This window comes from Phyllopteryx taeniolatus, chromosome 6 (genome assembly GCF_024500385.1).
Source record: "Phyllopteryx taeniolatus isolate TA_2022b chromosome 6, UOR_Ptae_1.2, whole genome shotgun sequence".
Taxonomy (NCBI): domain Eukaryota; kingdom Metazoa; phylum Chordata; class Actinopteri; order Syngnathiformes; family Syngnathidae; genus Phyllopteryx; species Phyllopteryx taeniolatus.
In genome coordinates, this window is record NC_084507.1 from 18,650,281 (window position 1) to 18,667,145 (window position 16,865).

General features: G+C 41.1%; 2 protein-coding genes and 1 long non-coding RNA gene across 4 annotated transcripts; 1 reads left to right on the plus strand and 2 right to left on the minus strand.

Moving 5' to 3' along the window:
- grwd1 (glutamate-rich WD repeat containing 1) lies at positions 1 to 8,409 on the plus strand. Its single transcript, XM_061776096.1, has 7 exons — positions 1 to 335; positions 3,093 to 3,210; positions 4,446 to 4,617; positions 4,697 to 4,907; positions 5,131 to 5,276; positions 6,311 to 6,502; positions 7,643 to 8,409. The coding sequence occupies exons 1-7, from the start codon at positions 98 to 100 to the stop codon at positions 7,949 to 7,951; spliced, it is 1,386 nt and encodes a 461-aa protein (XP_061632080.1). The 5' UTR covers positions 1 to 97; the 3' UTR covers positions 7,952 to 8,409.
- Positions 6,330 to 7,741, minus strand: LOC133479317 (uncharacterized). The gene is made up of 2 exons (XR_009788907.1): positions 7,606 to 7,741; positions 6,330 to 6,534 (listed from the first exon to the last, which is right to left on the minus strand). It is a non-coding gene; the product is annotated as an uncharacterized LOC133479317 (long non-coding RNA).
- On the minus strand, positions 8,317 to 11,297 carry cdc42ep5 (CDC42 effector protein (Rho GTPase binding) 5). Of its 2 annotated transcripts, none has more exons than XM_061776099.1 (2): positions 11,101 to 11,297; positions 8,317 to 10,374 (listed from the first exon to the last, which is right to left on the minus strand). In XM_061776099.1, exon 2 carries the CDS (start codon positions 10,370 to 10,372, stop codon positions 9,533 to 9,535), a length of 840 nt encoding a protein of 279 aa, XP_061632083.1. In that variant the 5' UTR covers positions 10,373 to 10,374; positions 11,101 to 11,297; the 3' UTR covers positions 8,317 to 9,532. The 2 variants fall into 2 exon arrangements, with proteins under 2 accessions (XP_061632083.1, XP_061632082.1); XM_061776098.1 differs by having other exon boundaries at positions 8,317 to 10,377; positions 11,101 to 11,296.
- Positions 11,298 to 16,865: the final 5,568 nt, after the last annotated feature.

A 16,865-nucleotide genomic window follows, 5' to 3' on the forward strand; every position in this document is an offset into this window, starting at 1 on the left:
GACGACGAGGAGACGAGAAAAAGAAAGTGGGAGTGAAACGTGAAGGTGGGTTAAACCATGTGACCGGAAGTGCGCACGCTTCTCCTCGTACGCCAATATGTCCGCCTCCAACAAAGACACGTTTGCCGAGGAAGCGGACGGCATGGAGGAGCAGCAGGAGGACGATGCCGTGAGCGACGACGACGACGACGAGGGAGTGGACATGGAGGAGGACGGAGGAGAAGATGGGGACGGGGATAAGAAAGTGTACGTACCTGGAATCGAGCCGCTGAAGCCGGGAGAGGAGCTGGAGATGGACCAGTCTGCGTACCGCATGTACCACGAGTGTCAAACAGGCGAGTGGGAGCAAAACTTTTGTGAACACTCCAAGGAAACGTTATTTATTATTATTTATTATTTTATGGTTTGTTTTTAATGTTCCTATTATTTTTGAAGTGCAAAATAATGTGTGAATGTTCTTCAGTATTCACACATTAGTTTCATTTTTATCTATTTAACCTTTATTTATGCAGGTAAGGCAATTGAGAACAGATTTATCTTTTACAATGCCGACCTGGCTTCACACAGCACAGAATAACGAGGCAAGTGAAAAGTAAATACAAATAAAGACCTCTACACCCAACTGTACAATGTGATGTACACAAACTGTACATAAAACATATACATAAAAAAAACAATATAATGATAATACAATCATAAATAATCAAGACAAAATCTACTTTAATGAGAATACACCATAATTACCTTTACCCAACCCTTAACTGTTTGGAGATAAGTCTCCTTTGACCAGTGAAATTTCTGAATGAATCTGAAATTCACTATAACCTGTAACAGTTCAACTTAATTTGACCTCAAAACTATTGAATGCACATGTTCAACTCTTTGTTTTAGTACTTTTTGCATGATTTACTATTCTCTAACAAGGAGCTGAACTGCAAAATTCACAACAGATTTTTGATCCATAAATCCACCAATATATTTCCAAGGACATCCACTTCTGTACCTTTTTGCAACTCTTTGAGTCTCTCTGTCGCAACTTGCTGATGACTATGAGATCTCAATGATGGCATGGTACTGTTGATCAATTGTTAGGTCTCGCCTTGATCATATGACATCAAATATATGTACGCCGTGAAAAAGATACATTTATGGTACATTCATGGCTCAGACCCTTGTGAATGTTTGCTATTATCTTGGCACTTTTTTGTCCTTTTCAAACATCCATATTTTTCAACTGATTCAAACAATTCCAGTCAACCGAATTATTACATTCTCCATAATTTCCCACACAATTCCACATTTTCCATGAAAAAAATGACATCCAAATCTAACTCATCCTTCCATATTTCTCTATTGACTTTTTATTCCAATTTAAAAATATATTTGCAAGTTTCATGTTCCCAATTTGTCGGTATTTCACATTTTCCATGACAAAATTCCCAAATTGAAGGAGACATTTTACAAATGTCCTATACAGTGGGGCAAAAAAAAGTATTTAGTCAGCCACCAATTCTCTCACTTAAAAAGATGAGAGAGGCCTGTAATTTTCATCACAGGTATATCTCACCTATGAGAGAGAAAATGAGAAGAAGAAAAAATCCGGATAATCACTGTCTGATTTTTAAAGACTTTATCAGCAAATTATGGTGGAAAATAAGTATTTGGTCAATAACAAAAGTTCATCTTAATACTTTGTTATATACCCTTTGTTGGCAATGACAGAGGTCAAACATTTTCACACACTGTTGCTGTTGTTTTGGCCCAGTCCTCCATGCAGATCTCCTTGAGAGCAGTGATGTTTTGGGTCTGTCACTGGGCAGCACAGAGTTTCAACTCCCTCCAAAGATTTTCTATGGTTTTGAGATCTGAAGACTGGCTAGGCCACTCCAGGACCTTGAAATGCTTCTTACGAAGTCACTCCTTCGTTGCCCGGGCGGTGTTTGGGATCATTGTCATGCTGAAAGACCCAGCCATGTTTCATCTTCAGTGCCCTTGGTGGTGGAAGGGGTTTTTCACTCGAAACCTCATGATACATGGCCCCATTCATTCTTTCCTTTACACGGATCAGTCCTCCTGGTCCCTGTGCAGAAAAACAGCCCAAAAGCATAATGTTTCCACCCCCATGGTTCACAGTAGGTATGGTGTTCTTTGGATGCAACTCAGCATTTTTTCTCCTCCAAACACGACAAGTTGAGATTTTACCCAAAAGTTCTGTTTTGGTTTAATCTGACCATATGACATTCTCCCAAGCCTCTTCGGAATCATCCAAATGCTCTCGAGCAAACTTCAGACGGGCCTGGACATGTACTGGCTTAAGCAGGGGGACACATCTTGCACTGCAGGATTTGAGTCCCTGGCAGCGTAATGTGTTACTGATGGTAGCCTTTGTTACTTTGGTCCCGGCTCTCTGCAGGTCATTCACTAGGTCCCCGTGTGGTTCTGTGATTTTTGCTCACCATTCTTGTGATAATTTTGACCCCACGGGTTGATATCTTGCGTGGAGCCCCAGATCGAGGGAGATTATCAGTGGTCTTGTATGGCTTCCATTTTCTAATAATTGCTCCCACGGTTGATTTCTTCACACCAAGCTGCTTACCTATTGCAGATTCAGTCTACCCAGCCTGGTGCAGGTCTAGAATTTTGTTTCTGGTGTCCTTTGACAGATCTTTGGTCTTAGCCATAGTGGAGTTTGGAGTGTGGCAGTTTGAAGTTGTGGACAGGTGTCTTTTATACTGATAACGAGTTCAAACAGGAGCCGTTAATACAGGTAACGAGTGGAGGACAGAGGACCTCTTAGAAAAGAAGTTACAAGTCTGAGAGAGCCAGAAATCTTGCTTGAGAAAACTGTGTTCTACCTATAACCTTTCCACATCTCTCAACTGATTCAAACCATTCCAAACGTCAAACTATTCAGTACATTCAGAACATCTACAGAATTATTCACTGTTAGTATTTGAGCAATTCTCATTAGAAATAGTATGTCAATAAAGGGCAAAGTGGACATAGTACCATAATGTAGTATTTTAAAATGTTCTAATACTCACGTTCTACATTTACTATGTTTTGGTTAATTATACCGTATTGACGTGCAGGCGCACCATGTTTGAGCTTCGACGTTGTGACAGACGGTGATGGAGACGGCAGGAAAGAGTTCCCCCTATCCATGTTGTTGTGTGCGGGCACACAGGCTGACACAGCCATGGCCAACAGGTTGGTGTTGTCTCATGAACACAACATAAACACACCACAACAGCTCTTTGTCCTCACTTGCATACAGTGGTAAGTGGTGAAATCTCTTGTATGAGTAATGCATGCACACAAAAAAACATTTACAAGTGGTATTTTAGTGTGAGTGCTTCCATTTCTGGGGGCTCTGAAGCATTTGAACAGTTGACCCCAAATCCATTCCTTTGTTACATGAAGAAAAATCAAGCAAGAAAGGTGGAAAAAAACATGAATCTAATATAGCCTGATGGTGAAAACTTTGAGTGTTTTCAATTTAAGATGGCTTACTAATGGAATGAGCTCACTGGTGTTTATTGATGTGGCTGAATTTTGAGATCTATGGGATTATCTACTCTGCTCACATTCTACAAAACTGATAGGATACATTGATAATGAACCAACACATGCTGTGACAGTACCTCTAGACCTTCTTAAGGAAAAAACTAATAGAATATTTTTCAGTGGATAAGTCAGCTGATCTCATTCCATTAGAGGATATTTTTACTTACTGAAGACAAAAGTGAAGGTAGCAGGACCCACAAACTAGCAGAAATTGAAGGGTGGCAAAGTATCTCCCAGGGAGGAAACTCAGAATTTGGAGATTTCCACACTTATGGCTTTCATTGACTGCAAAGGATTAAAACAATTGTTTATATCTGGTATTGTCTCACTTTGTCCAATTACTTCTGAGACCATGCAGGTAATGTGCATAAAAGGGATGTGATTCCTAAATAGTGAATGGTGTATGGTTTTGTGAAACTTCTTAAATAAAAGCAGAGCAAGTTACAATACAGTGCCATGGTGTATGAAGGCAAAATTATACGAATTCTGTGTTGTTCAAATACTTCTGGACCTAATGGTATTTGTAATATCTGTCAAGGCTATAGAATCGATAAATCTCAATTGATTCTGCGCTACATATTTCATTTCTAACCAATAATTTACAGGCATATTCATGGGGTAGTTTGCTTTATTTACGTAAGTTTAACATTTACTTTTCACAGCAGACAAGGGTTGAAAGCAGCACAACCACAGATGGAAACAATAACTAATTTTAATGATGGCTTCGGTCCACAAACTGTCTGAGTAAATCATGTCAGTGAGAGAGCCCCTGGACTCTCGTTTCCTCTTCTTGTCATCCATCTTTTGCTCGTCCCTGCTTAAACAGCATCTGCAACTGCAGAAAAATATATCAAGTCATGTTTTTGATTTCCCTGCAGACTGCTGGTCATGCGCATGCACAATCTTCACGGAACAGAGAAAGAAAAGGAGGAAGAGGAGGAAAGCAGTGATGAAGACGGTGAGGAGGAGGAGGAGGATGAAGAAGAAAATAAAAAGCCGCAGATGGAACTGGCCATGATGCCTCACTTTGGCGGCATTAACAGAGTCAGAGTATGTTGACCTTTTACACAAACTTTTATTTCCTGCGCCCGAAGATTCAATTTTTATTTATTAATTTTTTTTCTTGCAGGTGACCCAGCGTGGAGACCAGTCTCTGGCTGCTGTCTGGTCCGAGAAGGGACAGGTGGAAATATTTGATCTGCAACCTCAGCTGGAGGCCGTCCACAGTTCTGCGGCCATGGCGACGTTCATGCAGCAGCAGAAGGAAGCCGCAGCGCTCTTCAGCTTCTCAGGTCACATGACTGAGGGCTTTGCCATTGACTGGTCGCCCATGGTACCTGGTAGGTGACGTTTCCGCAACTCGTGAAATGTATTTGATTTATAAGTAAAGTAAGTTACAGGCTTGGTCATGGAATGAATTAAACTCTATCAAGCTACCAATTCTTGATCCCTTTTTTTTTTTTTTTGGTCTCCTTTAAAGTTGTTTTTCCTGTAAGATTTAGTCAAATTCTGTAATCTTCAGCATGTGACTCAGTGCAAGTGTGCTTGGCTGTGTACTCACAGGTCGTCTCGCCAGTGGCGACTGCAAGAAGAACATCCATGTGTGGGAGCCAGAGGAGGGCGGAGCCTCGTGGCGAATCGATCAGCGGCCTTTCAGCTCGCACAGCAAGTCTGTCGAGGACCTGCAGTGGTCACCTACTGAAACTACGGTACTTTTTCATGATCCTGGGAGACATGCAACTTTAAGTCTTTTGTGTGAACAGGAAAGCCGGCCTATTAAAATCCATTTTTTGTTTGATATTCTTGATATCCAGTTTAAGGTCCATGTAGTGGTAGTCTTTTTGTCCTCACTTGTAAAAAGATTCAGCACACTAGTACACAGACTGTCTTACTAGTAACATTTTTCCACACCAGTTAAATTTTTGGCCTACTAGTACAACCTTAAGCAGAATATCCTTGAGTAGGACAATTACATTAGGTATTAAAAAAAAAAAAAGGTTTACACAACCCTGTTCAAATGCCAGGTTTTTGTGATATATTTGACCATAACAAAATCTCCCAAGCACATGGGGAAATGTTTTATGGTCCAATAAAACCAATAATTCCAAAAGGTATGTTTGGCGTAAGCAGAACATTGTTCATCACTAAAAGAACAAAATACCTACAGTTAAGCATTTTTGTGACAGCATATTACTTTGGGGCTGTTTTTCTTCATCTGGAACTGGGGCCTTAGACATGGTGGAAGGAATTATTAACAGTTGTAAATAGCAGTCAGTGTTAACACAAAATCATTTATCTTGGTCTCTATATATATATATATATATATATATATATTATATATATCACAAAAACCCAGCATTTGAACAGGGGTGTGTACACTTTTTTTATACCAAAGTATATGTTATTGGTGAGGCAAAACTCCACTAGTTGACAACTGTGTGCTACTAGTGACATACAGTTGTCCTAGTTAACATCTAGCACTTCACTAGTCCTGCTAGTAGTGCAGTGCAGTTTACTAGTATGCCAAAGGTGTCCTTCCTAGTGTGCAATAATGTCATACAGTAGTGGGGAAAAAAACATTATAAATAAGACAGTCACCCCACTAGTGAGCTGAAATTGGCTTACTAGTGTGGACAAAGAGCGTACTAGTACATGGACCTTAAGATGGACATCAAAGATATGGAATAAATGCCCCAACGGCTTTCCATACTGACCTGGATTCATTCTTTTTTGTCTGTTCCAGGTTTTTGCGTCATGCTCAGTAGATCAGTCCATCCGTGTTTGGGATATCCGCGCCCCGCCCACCTCCATGCTGTCAGCCAACAAAGCCCATGAGTCAGACATCAACGTCATCAGCTGGAACAGAACCGAACCGTTCCTCCTCTCGGGGGGGGACGATGGGCTTCTCAAAGTGTGGGACCTCCGGCAGTTTAAGGTAAGGTTTTCACTGTGAGCCTTAGTCAAGATCTGTATTGGTGTATGACATCATCGGATTACTCTGCTTTTTTCGTCCTCATTCTGGTCGTTGATTACTTAGACATAAGTGTAGTCGGCAGGAAATAATCACTTCTTTTGGGGATTTTTTTTTTGCCCATGTGGACCAGATTAAGGCAAATGAGTACACTTTAAAGTGGGTATGTTTTTAAAGGTGTGGTTTGTCTTGATAATTTATAGCTTTTTGATATCAACTTCAATTTATTATAAAAGCTGGGTATTCTTCCAATGACTTTCTCAGTTATGGTAAGCATCCACACATTGTTTACCACATAAAAAGGTATGTGATAAACGATTAATATTTTGGAACATAAGTTTTAAATACAAATCTGTCAAATTGTATTCATTTAAATCTACATTTCTGTAAAATGGAAGTCCAACCTGATCTGATGTTTTGAACTCTTCTGAGATTGCACATTTTGTAGCAATGTAACATGTCAAATCGTATTTAAATTGATCAAATGCTTGAGAAAAATGTATCCTAATGCAGTGTTTGAAGCTGTAATGTAAAACCACATTTAATCTAGATCTGATCTAGATTGTGCATTTGGCAAAGTTTCACATGAAAAATCACATTTGACACAGCCTGAGGCCTGAACAAAATTTGCTGTATATGCAAGGTCAGAAGCTATGTCAAACCATTTTTAATACAGCTCTGATCCAGATTGTGCATTTGCCATAATGTAACAAATGAACAAATTTGATGGGTATACAGTAGTTGCAAGGGTTAGAAGTTTTAACATCAAACCAAGATTAATCCATATCTGATCTAGATTCTGCAGCAATGTAATATGTAAAATCCTATTTAACATAGATGCGTGTAGCCATGTACAATTGTTTAATTTTTTAAAAATAGGTTTTAAGATTTAAAGTAATCCAGCTCTGACCTGGATTTAGCAGTTGGCAGAAATATAAATATGGAAAACACAATTTAACATTGTCAAATCTCATCAGATCAGTTTATCCCTGTGCATTCTTGTTAGAAAGATAAATTTGAGATTTATACATTTTAGCAATTAGGACACTAGAAATCAATCCATTTACCCATGTAAACTAATGTTCTTGTTGGGGTGCTGTTTAGACCGGGCGGCCCGTGGCCAACTTCAAGCAGCACTGCGCCCCCATCACTTCGGTGGAGTGGAACCCGGTGGACTCGAGCGTGTTCGCCGCATCCGGGGCAGACGATGTGGTCAGCCAGTGGGATCTGTCAGTGGAGTCGTGTGACGTGGGCACCAGGGTGGCGGGCATGAAAGACCTACCCCCGCAGCTGCTCTTCCTGCACCAGGGCCAGTCTGAGATCAAGGAGATCCACTGGCACCCGCAGATTCCTGGCATAATGGTCTCCACGGCCCTGTCCGGATTCAACGTGTTCAGAACAATATCCGTGTAGTGTGTGTTCAGACGCATGGCTTGTACATGCTTCATCATATGTAAAATATATAATTCCCAATGTACCTTGCCCTTGAGGAACTTCTATAGACCTTTTCACTATGAAGTCACACATACTTCAGCAGTAGTCACTTTTATGCCACCCGGAAGTGTCTTAGCTCCTGTTTACAAACATTAACTGCTCTATACTGGACTTATTTTTGACAGATGCAACCAAATATAGCTGCCATGTGTCAGCTTTTCCACTAAACTTTACGACTGTAGTTTACAGATGTGTTTTAAGCACTATTGCATGCTTAAGATAAAATGTATGAAACTATTCTTTTGAGTGAAGGTGAAAGAACATATAGAAAACAAAGCTTATGCTCATTTGATATCCCAAATAGTTTTATTGTTTCATTGTAAACCACAGGACATTAAATGCCAGCAAGTTCAATGGATAAACACAAAAAAATATTTGATTGTCTCAGCATGTCCCATTTTTTTCCAGCCCTGCAGCCCAAAAAGGAAAAAGCTTTGGTAGTGAATGAAAACATGCAAAAAAAAATAAAACTGCACTCTGCAGTTAGCTCTGACTAGATCTGATCCAGAAAACTCAGTCTAGACATGGAATGTTACACGTTCACAAAATCTACCACGACGACGGTCGAAACGAATGACAGACATGGAGGCAAACATGCAATGGTAGAGAGGAAAGCCGTAGACAGCACATACTACAATACTACTAAACTTGCTCAGTTTAAGGCACTTAAAAACATGGATGGAACATTTGGTAAAAGATTAAATTGTGATTCAAAAGGCCTCTGGGTGAATGGGGTGTGGGGGGAAGTGCTACAACTTTTTCACTGTACAAAAACAAATGCTGCTTGTAATAAAATGGGTCTTTGGCATATGTTACCCTTGTCGATAAAACAAGTCTTTTTCCAGCAGAGCAACATCGTCTTCACAATGTACAGCTTTCAGGAGAGAACAAAAATCAAGTTTACATCCATCACTTTGACCCCTTGTCATGTAATTTAAGATGTGCACTACTCACAAAAAGTTAGGAATATTTGTCGTCTGAGTGAAAGTTCAGGGTGAACCTAAAATGCACCATAATCTTTTCACAGTCGAGCTTCATTTGACCAATTTTGATTGCGCATATCCAATGTTGCATTACTTTCTTTTATGTCAAATATTTCCAAGGATGTCCACTTCTCTATATCTCTCCTCAGAACTTCTAACTGGATGTTCTCCCCGAGAAGTGGCCTCTGAGCTGATAGTGTTATCAGAAGGTTGCAACAGAGAGATTGGAAGAGTCACAGAAAGCCATTGGAAGTAAACCTTGGAAATGTATTGGTGCATTCATGGATCAAACCTGTTGTGAATTTTGCTGTTCAGCTCCTTGTTAGAGAACAGCAAGTTGTGAAAAGATTACTCAAATATTGAACATGTGCAGTCAAAGGTTTAGAGAAGCTCAAATTAAGTTCACAAAGGCTACGGTGCATTTTAGGTTTATTCCAAAATTTCAACTGAAAGCCCAATATCCCTAACTTTTTCTAAAGGGGTGTATAACTAACACTTGATACACACTTGACTGGTCCTATAGTCCAATCTCATCATCAAACTCATCTTCAAATGTATAGCCCCGCCCTACTTCCTCTTCCTCTGAGTCAGTCTCCGAGTGGCTGCTGCCGACCCTCCTCCGGTCCAGCGCGCTCACTCCTTCGTAGTCGGAGCTATGAGACGAGGCGGGGCTAGGAGGCAGATCTTTGTGGGCGGCGAACTCCGTCTCACCCCTCGTCGGACTCACCGTCAGGTCCTCCTGGAATTCGAACCCTTGACCCTCTTCCTCCTCAGAGGCCTGGCGAATGATCTCCTCCCGCTTGTCACTGAATCTCACCTTGGGTCGCAGCCCCTTCGGCTTGATCCCATCTGGTATTCTGCCATCGCCCGTCTGGTTCTCATTCAGGTTCTTTCCGTTCAGCTCGTTGTGCCTGTTCACAACAGACATCTCCTTGCCGGGCTTTGTTTCCACTGGAGACGTAACGCTTTTGGGACTGAACACATCCTCTTTGTTGCAGTCCAGTCCCAATCCATCCATCACACCTAGTACGTCCCCCAGCATGGAAGGGCCCAGATCTAGATCCAAATCCAGGGTGAACGACGACACGGAGTACTCGAGTTCATCGTTTTGTAAGCTCCCCGTAGGCTCTTGATACAGATCACTGTGGTTTACAGCTGCCGGGTAGTCCACAGACGAAGACCCCGGGCTCCCCGGGTCGGAGATGGGTGGGCTTGGACCCAGCGTAGACAGGAAGGAGGTGTCCCCGAAGGCGTCACCTCCTCTGCCAATGTGCATGGTGTGACGGAAGTCACCCAAAGGGGCTGAGATCATGGTGGGGTCCAAACGAGACGCTCGGGTTGATTTGTGGAGCGGCATGACTGCTAAAAAAAATTGGACGTTAGGGTCAATTTAAGGCACTGAATAAGTGAAAGCGGTGCGAAATAAAGATGATATCAGGATAGAACATGCTCTCTTGATTAGAAAGCAAACAGTGTTGTGCAATACGGCGGGCAGCCAATGAGCATTTTGCCACTGTGAAGAAGGCCATGCTGAGGCTTGTACTTGAACACACTCACTGCATACTTTTGTCTGCCCTCAGGAGTTGCATGTGGACAAAAACATGATAACAATACTTTTACAGTCAAATTACTCAAGTCGCAACCTTTTGCTAGGTGTTAAATTGCCCTAGGACAAAAACAAAGACTCTTATAGTCAAATACGTTTTGGTGGGTTCTATATTTTTCTTTGGGGTGCAAAACAAGACTAAGTATTTTTTATATATATATATATAAACTTAGTGTATAGAATGTGGGCTTAGTGTAGGTACAATGTACAGTAGTGATAGATAGATAGATAGATAGATAGATAGATAGATAGATAGATAGATAGATAGATAGATAGATCATCCCCTGAGGGAAATTAAATTTTAACATTACCAAATACAAAATACAGTACATGACTCATATCCCGACTAAAGTAACAATTATAGAGATGATAAAGTCTTTAATACTGCTGCTATATTAACTTTAAGCTAGTAGCCGCAAGGCTACTCACCAATCAACATGCCACACAAAAACACGTGAAGTTTTCATAAAAGAACTTACTTATACAGGGATAATATTCTGCTGTTTGCTTCACCCTCTCTCGTCTGTATATCCGACTTTCTTTTACATCTGGATATTTGTCTCCCTTCTCGACTTTCGAGTCTCTTTTCCCTTCGTTCTTCTTTTCCCTCGCCGTCGTTTTTTTCTCCTTCCAAAGGGATGGGCGCTAGCCGAGGAAGTGACGCGACGTGGGGAGTTGGGAGAATAATTTACCCCGCAAAAAAAACTTTCTCAGCTCCTATTTAAAAAGCGTTTTACTTGCCCCATGCTTTTCGGTTTAATTATGGAAAAAGCAGGTCTTTATTTGTGGTGAATTGTGTGACGTGTTTACCTGTATGTTGTGCTTATTTTTTATTATTCTTATTGTTATCCAAGTAATTTACCAGCACTGAAGTAGCAAGCTAAAAAAAAAATTCCAAATGAAATAATTGTCTTAAACTTATGATGTTGACCAAACAGTATTTTGGGGATTCCCCCCCTTTTCTTCAGTGGCTTTTGTACTCTGGAATGAGAAAGGGGTTGGTCTTGACAACCAGGATGGTCAATGTGGTTTTGACTTAAAATAAAACTCAAAATCACCACATTAAGAACAATTTTTTTTGGGAAAAGTGAACCAATACAACATCTTGGTTAAAATAGTTTTGGACAATGGGATATGATACAGAGGGGGAAAGCTGCATCAGACTTTGGATGACTGAACATACTGTACATGCACAGTGACGGTGACTGCTGGCTCTGGGTTTTCTTGTGGGATTTGGGGGATAATGAGTAAATGAGTGGAAGATATATCATTTAAGTGGCAGGAAATCCATAATGCTTGTTTTGAATACTGTGCAACAGAGTTGACCCTACTGTCTTTGAGGTCAAGGCGTAATTCTGAACCCAACTATGAAAAAAAGTATATGGTGCTCTGAAAATTGAAATTTACATCAGCATAATGATAGGATGGCCAGTTGGCCACAAAACCAGAACTTTATTTTTTTATTCTCGATTAGAAACAAACAAAATACTAATAATTTGTTTTGTGTTTTTTTTATGCTGTAGTGGAAGACTTAAGGTTTTGTGCTAACAACACTGACTGCTTTTTCGGACTGTTCATAATAATAAAACTAACTTTGCTCAAAAACTATTCACAGCTAAGTATATCACACCTCCACTAGTATATGAGATTACATATAATAATGATAAATATATCTGTGATTAGTTAAAAAAAAAAAAAAAAAAAAAGTGACATTTTTCTCTTTGAAACATTTATATCCATCCATCCATTTTCTGAGCCTCACTAGGGTCGCGGGCGTGCTGGAGCCTATCCCAGCTATCATCGGGCAGGAGGTGGGGTACACCCTGGACTGGTTGCCAGCCAATCGCAGGGCACATACAAACAAACAACCATTCGCATTCACAGTCACACCTACGGGCAATTTAGAGTTGTTAATTAACCTACCATGCATGTTTTTGGGATGTGGGAGGAAACCGGAGTGCCAGGAGAAAACCCACCCAGGCACGGGGAGAACATGCAAACTCCACACAGGCGGGGCCGGGGATTGAACCTCACTCCTCAGAACTGTGAGGCAGACGCTCTAACCAGTCTTCCACTGTGCCGCCACATAAAAAATAAAATAAAATAAAAAATAATTAACTAATTTATATTTATTACTGGGGGCAAGGTGAACGACTGGTTGGCACATCTGCCTCACAATTCTGAGGGCCTGTGAATAATCTGAGGGTTCAAATCCCGGCCCCGCCTATGTGGAGTTTGCATGTTCTCCCGTGACTGCATGGGTTTTCTCTGGGTTCTCCGGTTTCCCACATCCCAAAAACAGGCGTTTTGACGACTCTTGCCCGTAGGTGTGAATGTGAGTGTGAATGGTTGTTCATTTATATGTGCCCGCCAATTGGCTGGCGACCAGTTCAGGGTGTACTCACCCGAAGATAGCTGGGATAGGTTCCAGCACGCCCGCTGCCCTAGTGAGGATAAGCAGTACAGAAAATGGATGGATGGATGGATGGATGGATGGATGGATTTATCGCCCGATTACTTTAAAAAATAAGTTAAAAAAAACGTACATTACATTTTTACAATACTTTGGATACTTACATGTAATAAAGATTGATTTGTTAGCAATTTATGGTCTTTCTTTTTTGTTACAAAAATAAATTAGTCATTACAATTGTTTAAAAAAATAATATAATTTTATAGTGAGGACCAGTTGTCCAAGAACATAGTTGTCCAAGCATATGTCTGTCCAGCGGTTTAATTGGACCAGGGGTGAGCAAAGAATTTTTCAAAGGGGCCATGTGAGAAATTTAAAAGGTTGTTGAGGGCCGCAGCAACATAGTAACCTCAAATGTCTTTTTATAAAGCAGTAAATTATATTGATTTAATAAGCTGCTACTTGTGTAGCTATGGTATATTTTATGATTAGGAAATACAAATAAAAACTGTTAAAAATATATATAATCAGTCACATTAAAATCAAATAATCTCTACACGTTAACACTACATCACTATTTAATCAACATGGTACGACTACAAAAATGTCAGGAAATGCCTATTAGAACATCTACTTTATTTGGGCTTAATAAAAGGGACTAGTTCTGAACACAGCGACATCCCATCCAGTTACAAGAGGGTGTGCACAGTTGTGCAGCTACATTATTTCAGTTGTTTTTTTTTTGTTTTGTTGTGTTTCCCCCTCTCGAAAAGATTATAAAGAAATCAATTGAGTTATATAGGTTATAGGTCACATTAATGATGGAAAATGTTTTGAAATCTCATTTTGGTCTCATTTTTGATATCACAAAAACCTGCCATTTGAATAGAGGTGCGTAGACTTCTTATAAACCATTGTATGCTAACCACTAGACTGACTGCCTATATATAAACTATAAATATCTATGAATGCACAGACAGAGCAAAAATACAGTATATGCACCAAACCACCACCTATTGAATTTGTCTGTCCATTTTGTAGGTAATTTCTATTTATAGTGACAGGTGAGGTGAAATCTATCTCTATTGATGATGGGCGAGATACAGTGTCAACACAATCGCAGCATTTATGATGTACTGTATATCCATCCATCCATCCATCCATTTTCTGAGCCGCTTCTCCTCACTCGGGCCGCGGGCGTGCTGGAGCCTATCCCAGCTGTCATCGGGCAGGAGGCGGGGTACACCCTGAACTGGTTGCCAGCCAATCGCAGGGCACATAGAAACTAACAACCATTCGCACTCACAGTCATGCCTACGGGCAATTTAGAGTCTCCAATTCATGCATGTTTTTGGGATGTGGGAGGAAACCGGAGTGCCCGGAGAAAACCCACGCAGGCACGGGGAGAACATGCAAACTCCACACAGGCGGGGACGGGGATTGAACCCCGCACCTCAGAACTGTGAGGCTGACGCTCTAACCAGTCGTCCACTGTGCCGCCATGTACTGTATAATTATACTTTATTTTATTTTGAAATGTCACAGAAAATGTGAGGCATTTGAATATAAACTCTACAATTATTTTGCTGTTTCAACAATGCAGTCAGGGAAGTCAGCTCACAGCTTAACTGGTATTTAACATACTTTTGAAAAGTGCCACTTGGCGGGGAATATAGTTAACATGTCATTAGTCATCTATCCATCCATCCATTTTCTGAGCCGCTTCTCCTCAGCAGGGTCGCGGGCGTGCTGGAGCCTATCCCAGCTGTCATCGGGCAGGAGGCGGGGTACACCCTGAACTGGTTGCCAGCCAATCGCAGGGCACATACAAACAAACACCCATTCACACTCACAGTCACACCTACGGGCAATTTTTAGAGTCTCCAATTAATGCATGTCTTTGGGATGTGGGAGGAAACCGGAGTACCCGGAGAACACCCACTCAGGCACGGGGAGAACATGCAAACTCCACACAGGCGGGGCCGGGGATTGAACCCCGGTCCTCAGAACTGTGAGGCAGACGCTCTAACCAGTCGTCCACCGTTCCACCGTCATTAGTCATACAACATTAAAATACTGGTTAAATAAAGATGTGACGTGACTTTGGGTCAAAACTCTTATGCAACAACACTACTCCTACGGTGCATCTGCTGTGTTAAATTGAATTAGAAATGTCCAGTATATGGCACAGTTGGGAAATTGCATCAAATGGCCACAGACTGTCCATTCCCACCTCTGATGTATGGAATTGATCTCATCCAGCTTCCTTCCAAAGGGTAAAAAAAATAAAAAATAACAATGGTTGTGCATGAGTCATTGTTTTGGAGAGGTAGACACAAATGGTCAACATATTTGTGTGATGAGGTCACAACAAGCCGACAATGGGAAGAAATTACTCACAGCAGACGGATATTGTGTAGTGTTCATTGACCTATAGGAACTGGGATGTTATAACATTATGCCTCTTTTTAGAATGTCAAAACGATACAGCAAGAAAGCAGTTTTAATGATACAGTTCATCCCAGTATAAACTTCATAATAATCTCATTGAAATGAAATACTAAGGATAAAAATATCACCAATGTGGATGATCAAGAGAGAGACAATGGCAGGCAGGAAATGAGTCTCCTTTTGGTAATTCACACATGCTTACACACACATCCTTTTTGGAAAAGATCATCATGAGAACATCATGATGATTACCCTTCTGTCTCGTTCCCTCCCTTTTCTCTTGGTCTCCAACCATTTCGGTGTATGACTACGGAATGTTGCATCATTCCAAATGATTACAACAGATGATGTGGTCACTGGCGACTAGAAGTCTCTACACTTGGACTCATCAATAAATTACAAATACAAAAACAAGAACATTTTGATTAGAGATGAGCATAATAATTGATTAATTAACAATTTGGTGAATTGGCTGGCGACCAGTTCAGGATGTAGCCTGCCTCTCCCCGGAGATAGCTGGGATAGGCTGCAACACGCCCGCGACCCTAGTGAGGAAAAGGGGTACAGAAAATGGATGGATGGATAATTAATCACATCTTGAAGTAATTGAGGCAAAACAGAATTCACTACTTGGAGTGCAGAGCAGTGCTGTTTGTTGTGCCACCTCTTACGTCCACCACTAAAAACCATCAATACTATATAAAACGGCAATATATGTGCATGTAGCTGTGCCATGTATATCATCTGGAGCGGTTCAGAATCAACATTTATCTAATAATGTGACAGAAACATAAATAAACTACACCATACTGTACTCACTATAGATGCTGATTATTAAACATATTAATGTGTGCAGATCGCTAAAGATGTGTTTTGCTTGTCAAAGTTTGTTGTCATAAATTTTGGTCTGACCAACCATTTAGAGGACCGAAAATGCTGTCATCAAAGGGCCAGTGCTCTGGCCCTGTGAGGACGAATTTGAAACCTGATTGGTTAAAGAAACAGTCCCGTTACTAATATAGTTTTAGTTATATATAGGCCAGCACTACTGATTCTGAAGCAGGGGCAGAGCCAGAGCGTGGCCGCAGCCACCATAGACTGAAGGGCTGTCACCCCACTGGCCACCCCCTGGCTCCGCCCCTGCTCCAGAATCAGTCGTGTCGGCCTCTCGGCCCTCTGGTGTGTGCAGTCGTCTGTGATTTCGATTTTGATCAGCTGACAATCAGTTTTTGATGGGCAAAAAGTTTGATCTGGACCCCCCCACCCCACACACACACACACACACATTGGTTTTCAAGGGGCAAAAAATTGGATCAGTAACCCTACCCCCGCCCCCCACCCAACCTGGTCGCCGATTCTTTTTCTTGGCCAGCTCAACTA

What these genes read in the sequence shown, in the direction of transcription:
- grwd1 (XM_061776096.1), top strand. Translation starts at nt 98, where the DNA reads ATGTCCGCCTCCAACAAAGACACGTTTGCCGAGGAAGCGGACGGCATG. An exon ending in GTACCACGAGTGTCAAACAG is followed by an intron (nt 336 to 3,092) that starts GCGAGTGGGAGC and finishes ATTGACGTGCAG; the next exon opens with GCGCACCATGTTTGAGCTTC. An exon ending in CTGGTCGCCCATGGTACCTG is followed by an intron (nt 4,908 to 5,130) that starts GTAGGTGACGTT and finishes GTGTACTCACAG; the next exon opens with GTCGTCTCGCCAGTGGCGAC.
- cdc42ep5 (XM_061776099.1), bottom strand. Translation starts at nt 10,372, where the DNA reads ATGCCGCTCCACAAATCAACCCGAGCGTCTCGTTTGGACCCCACCATG.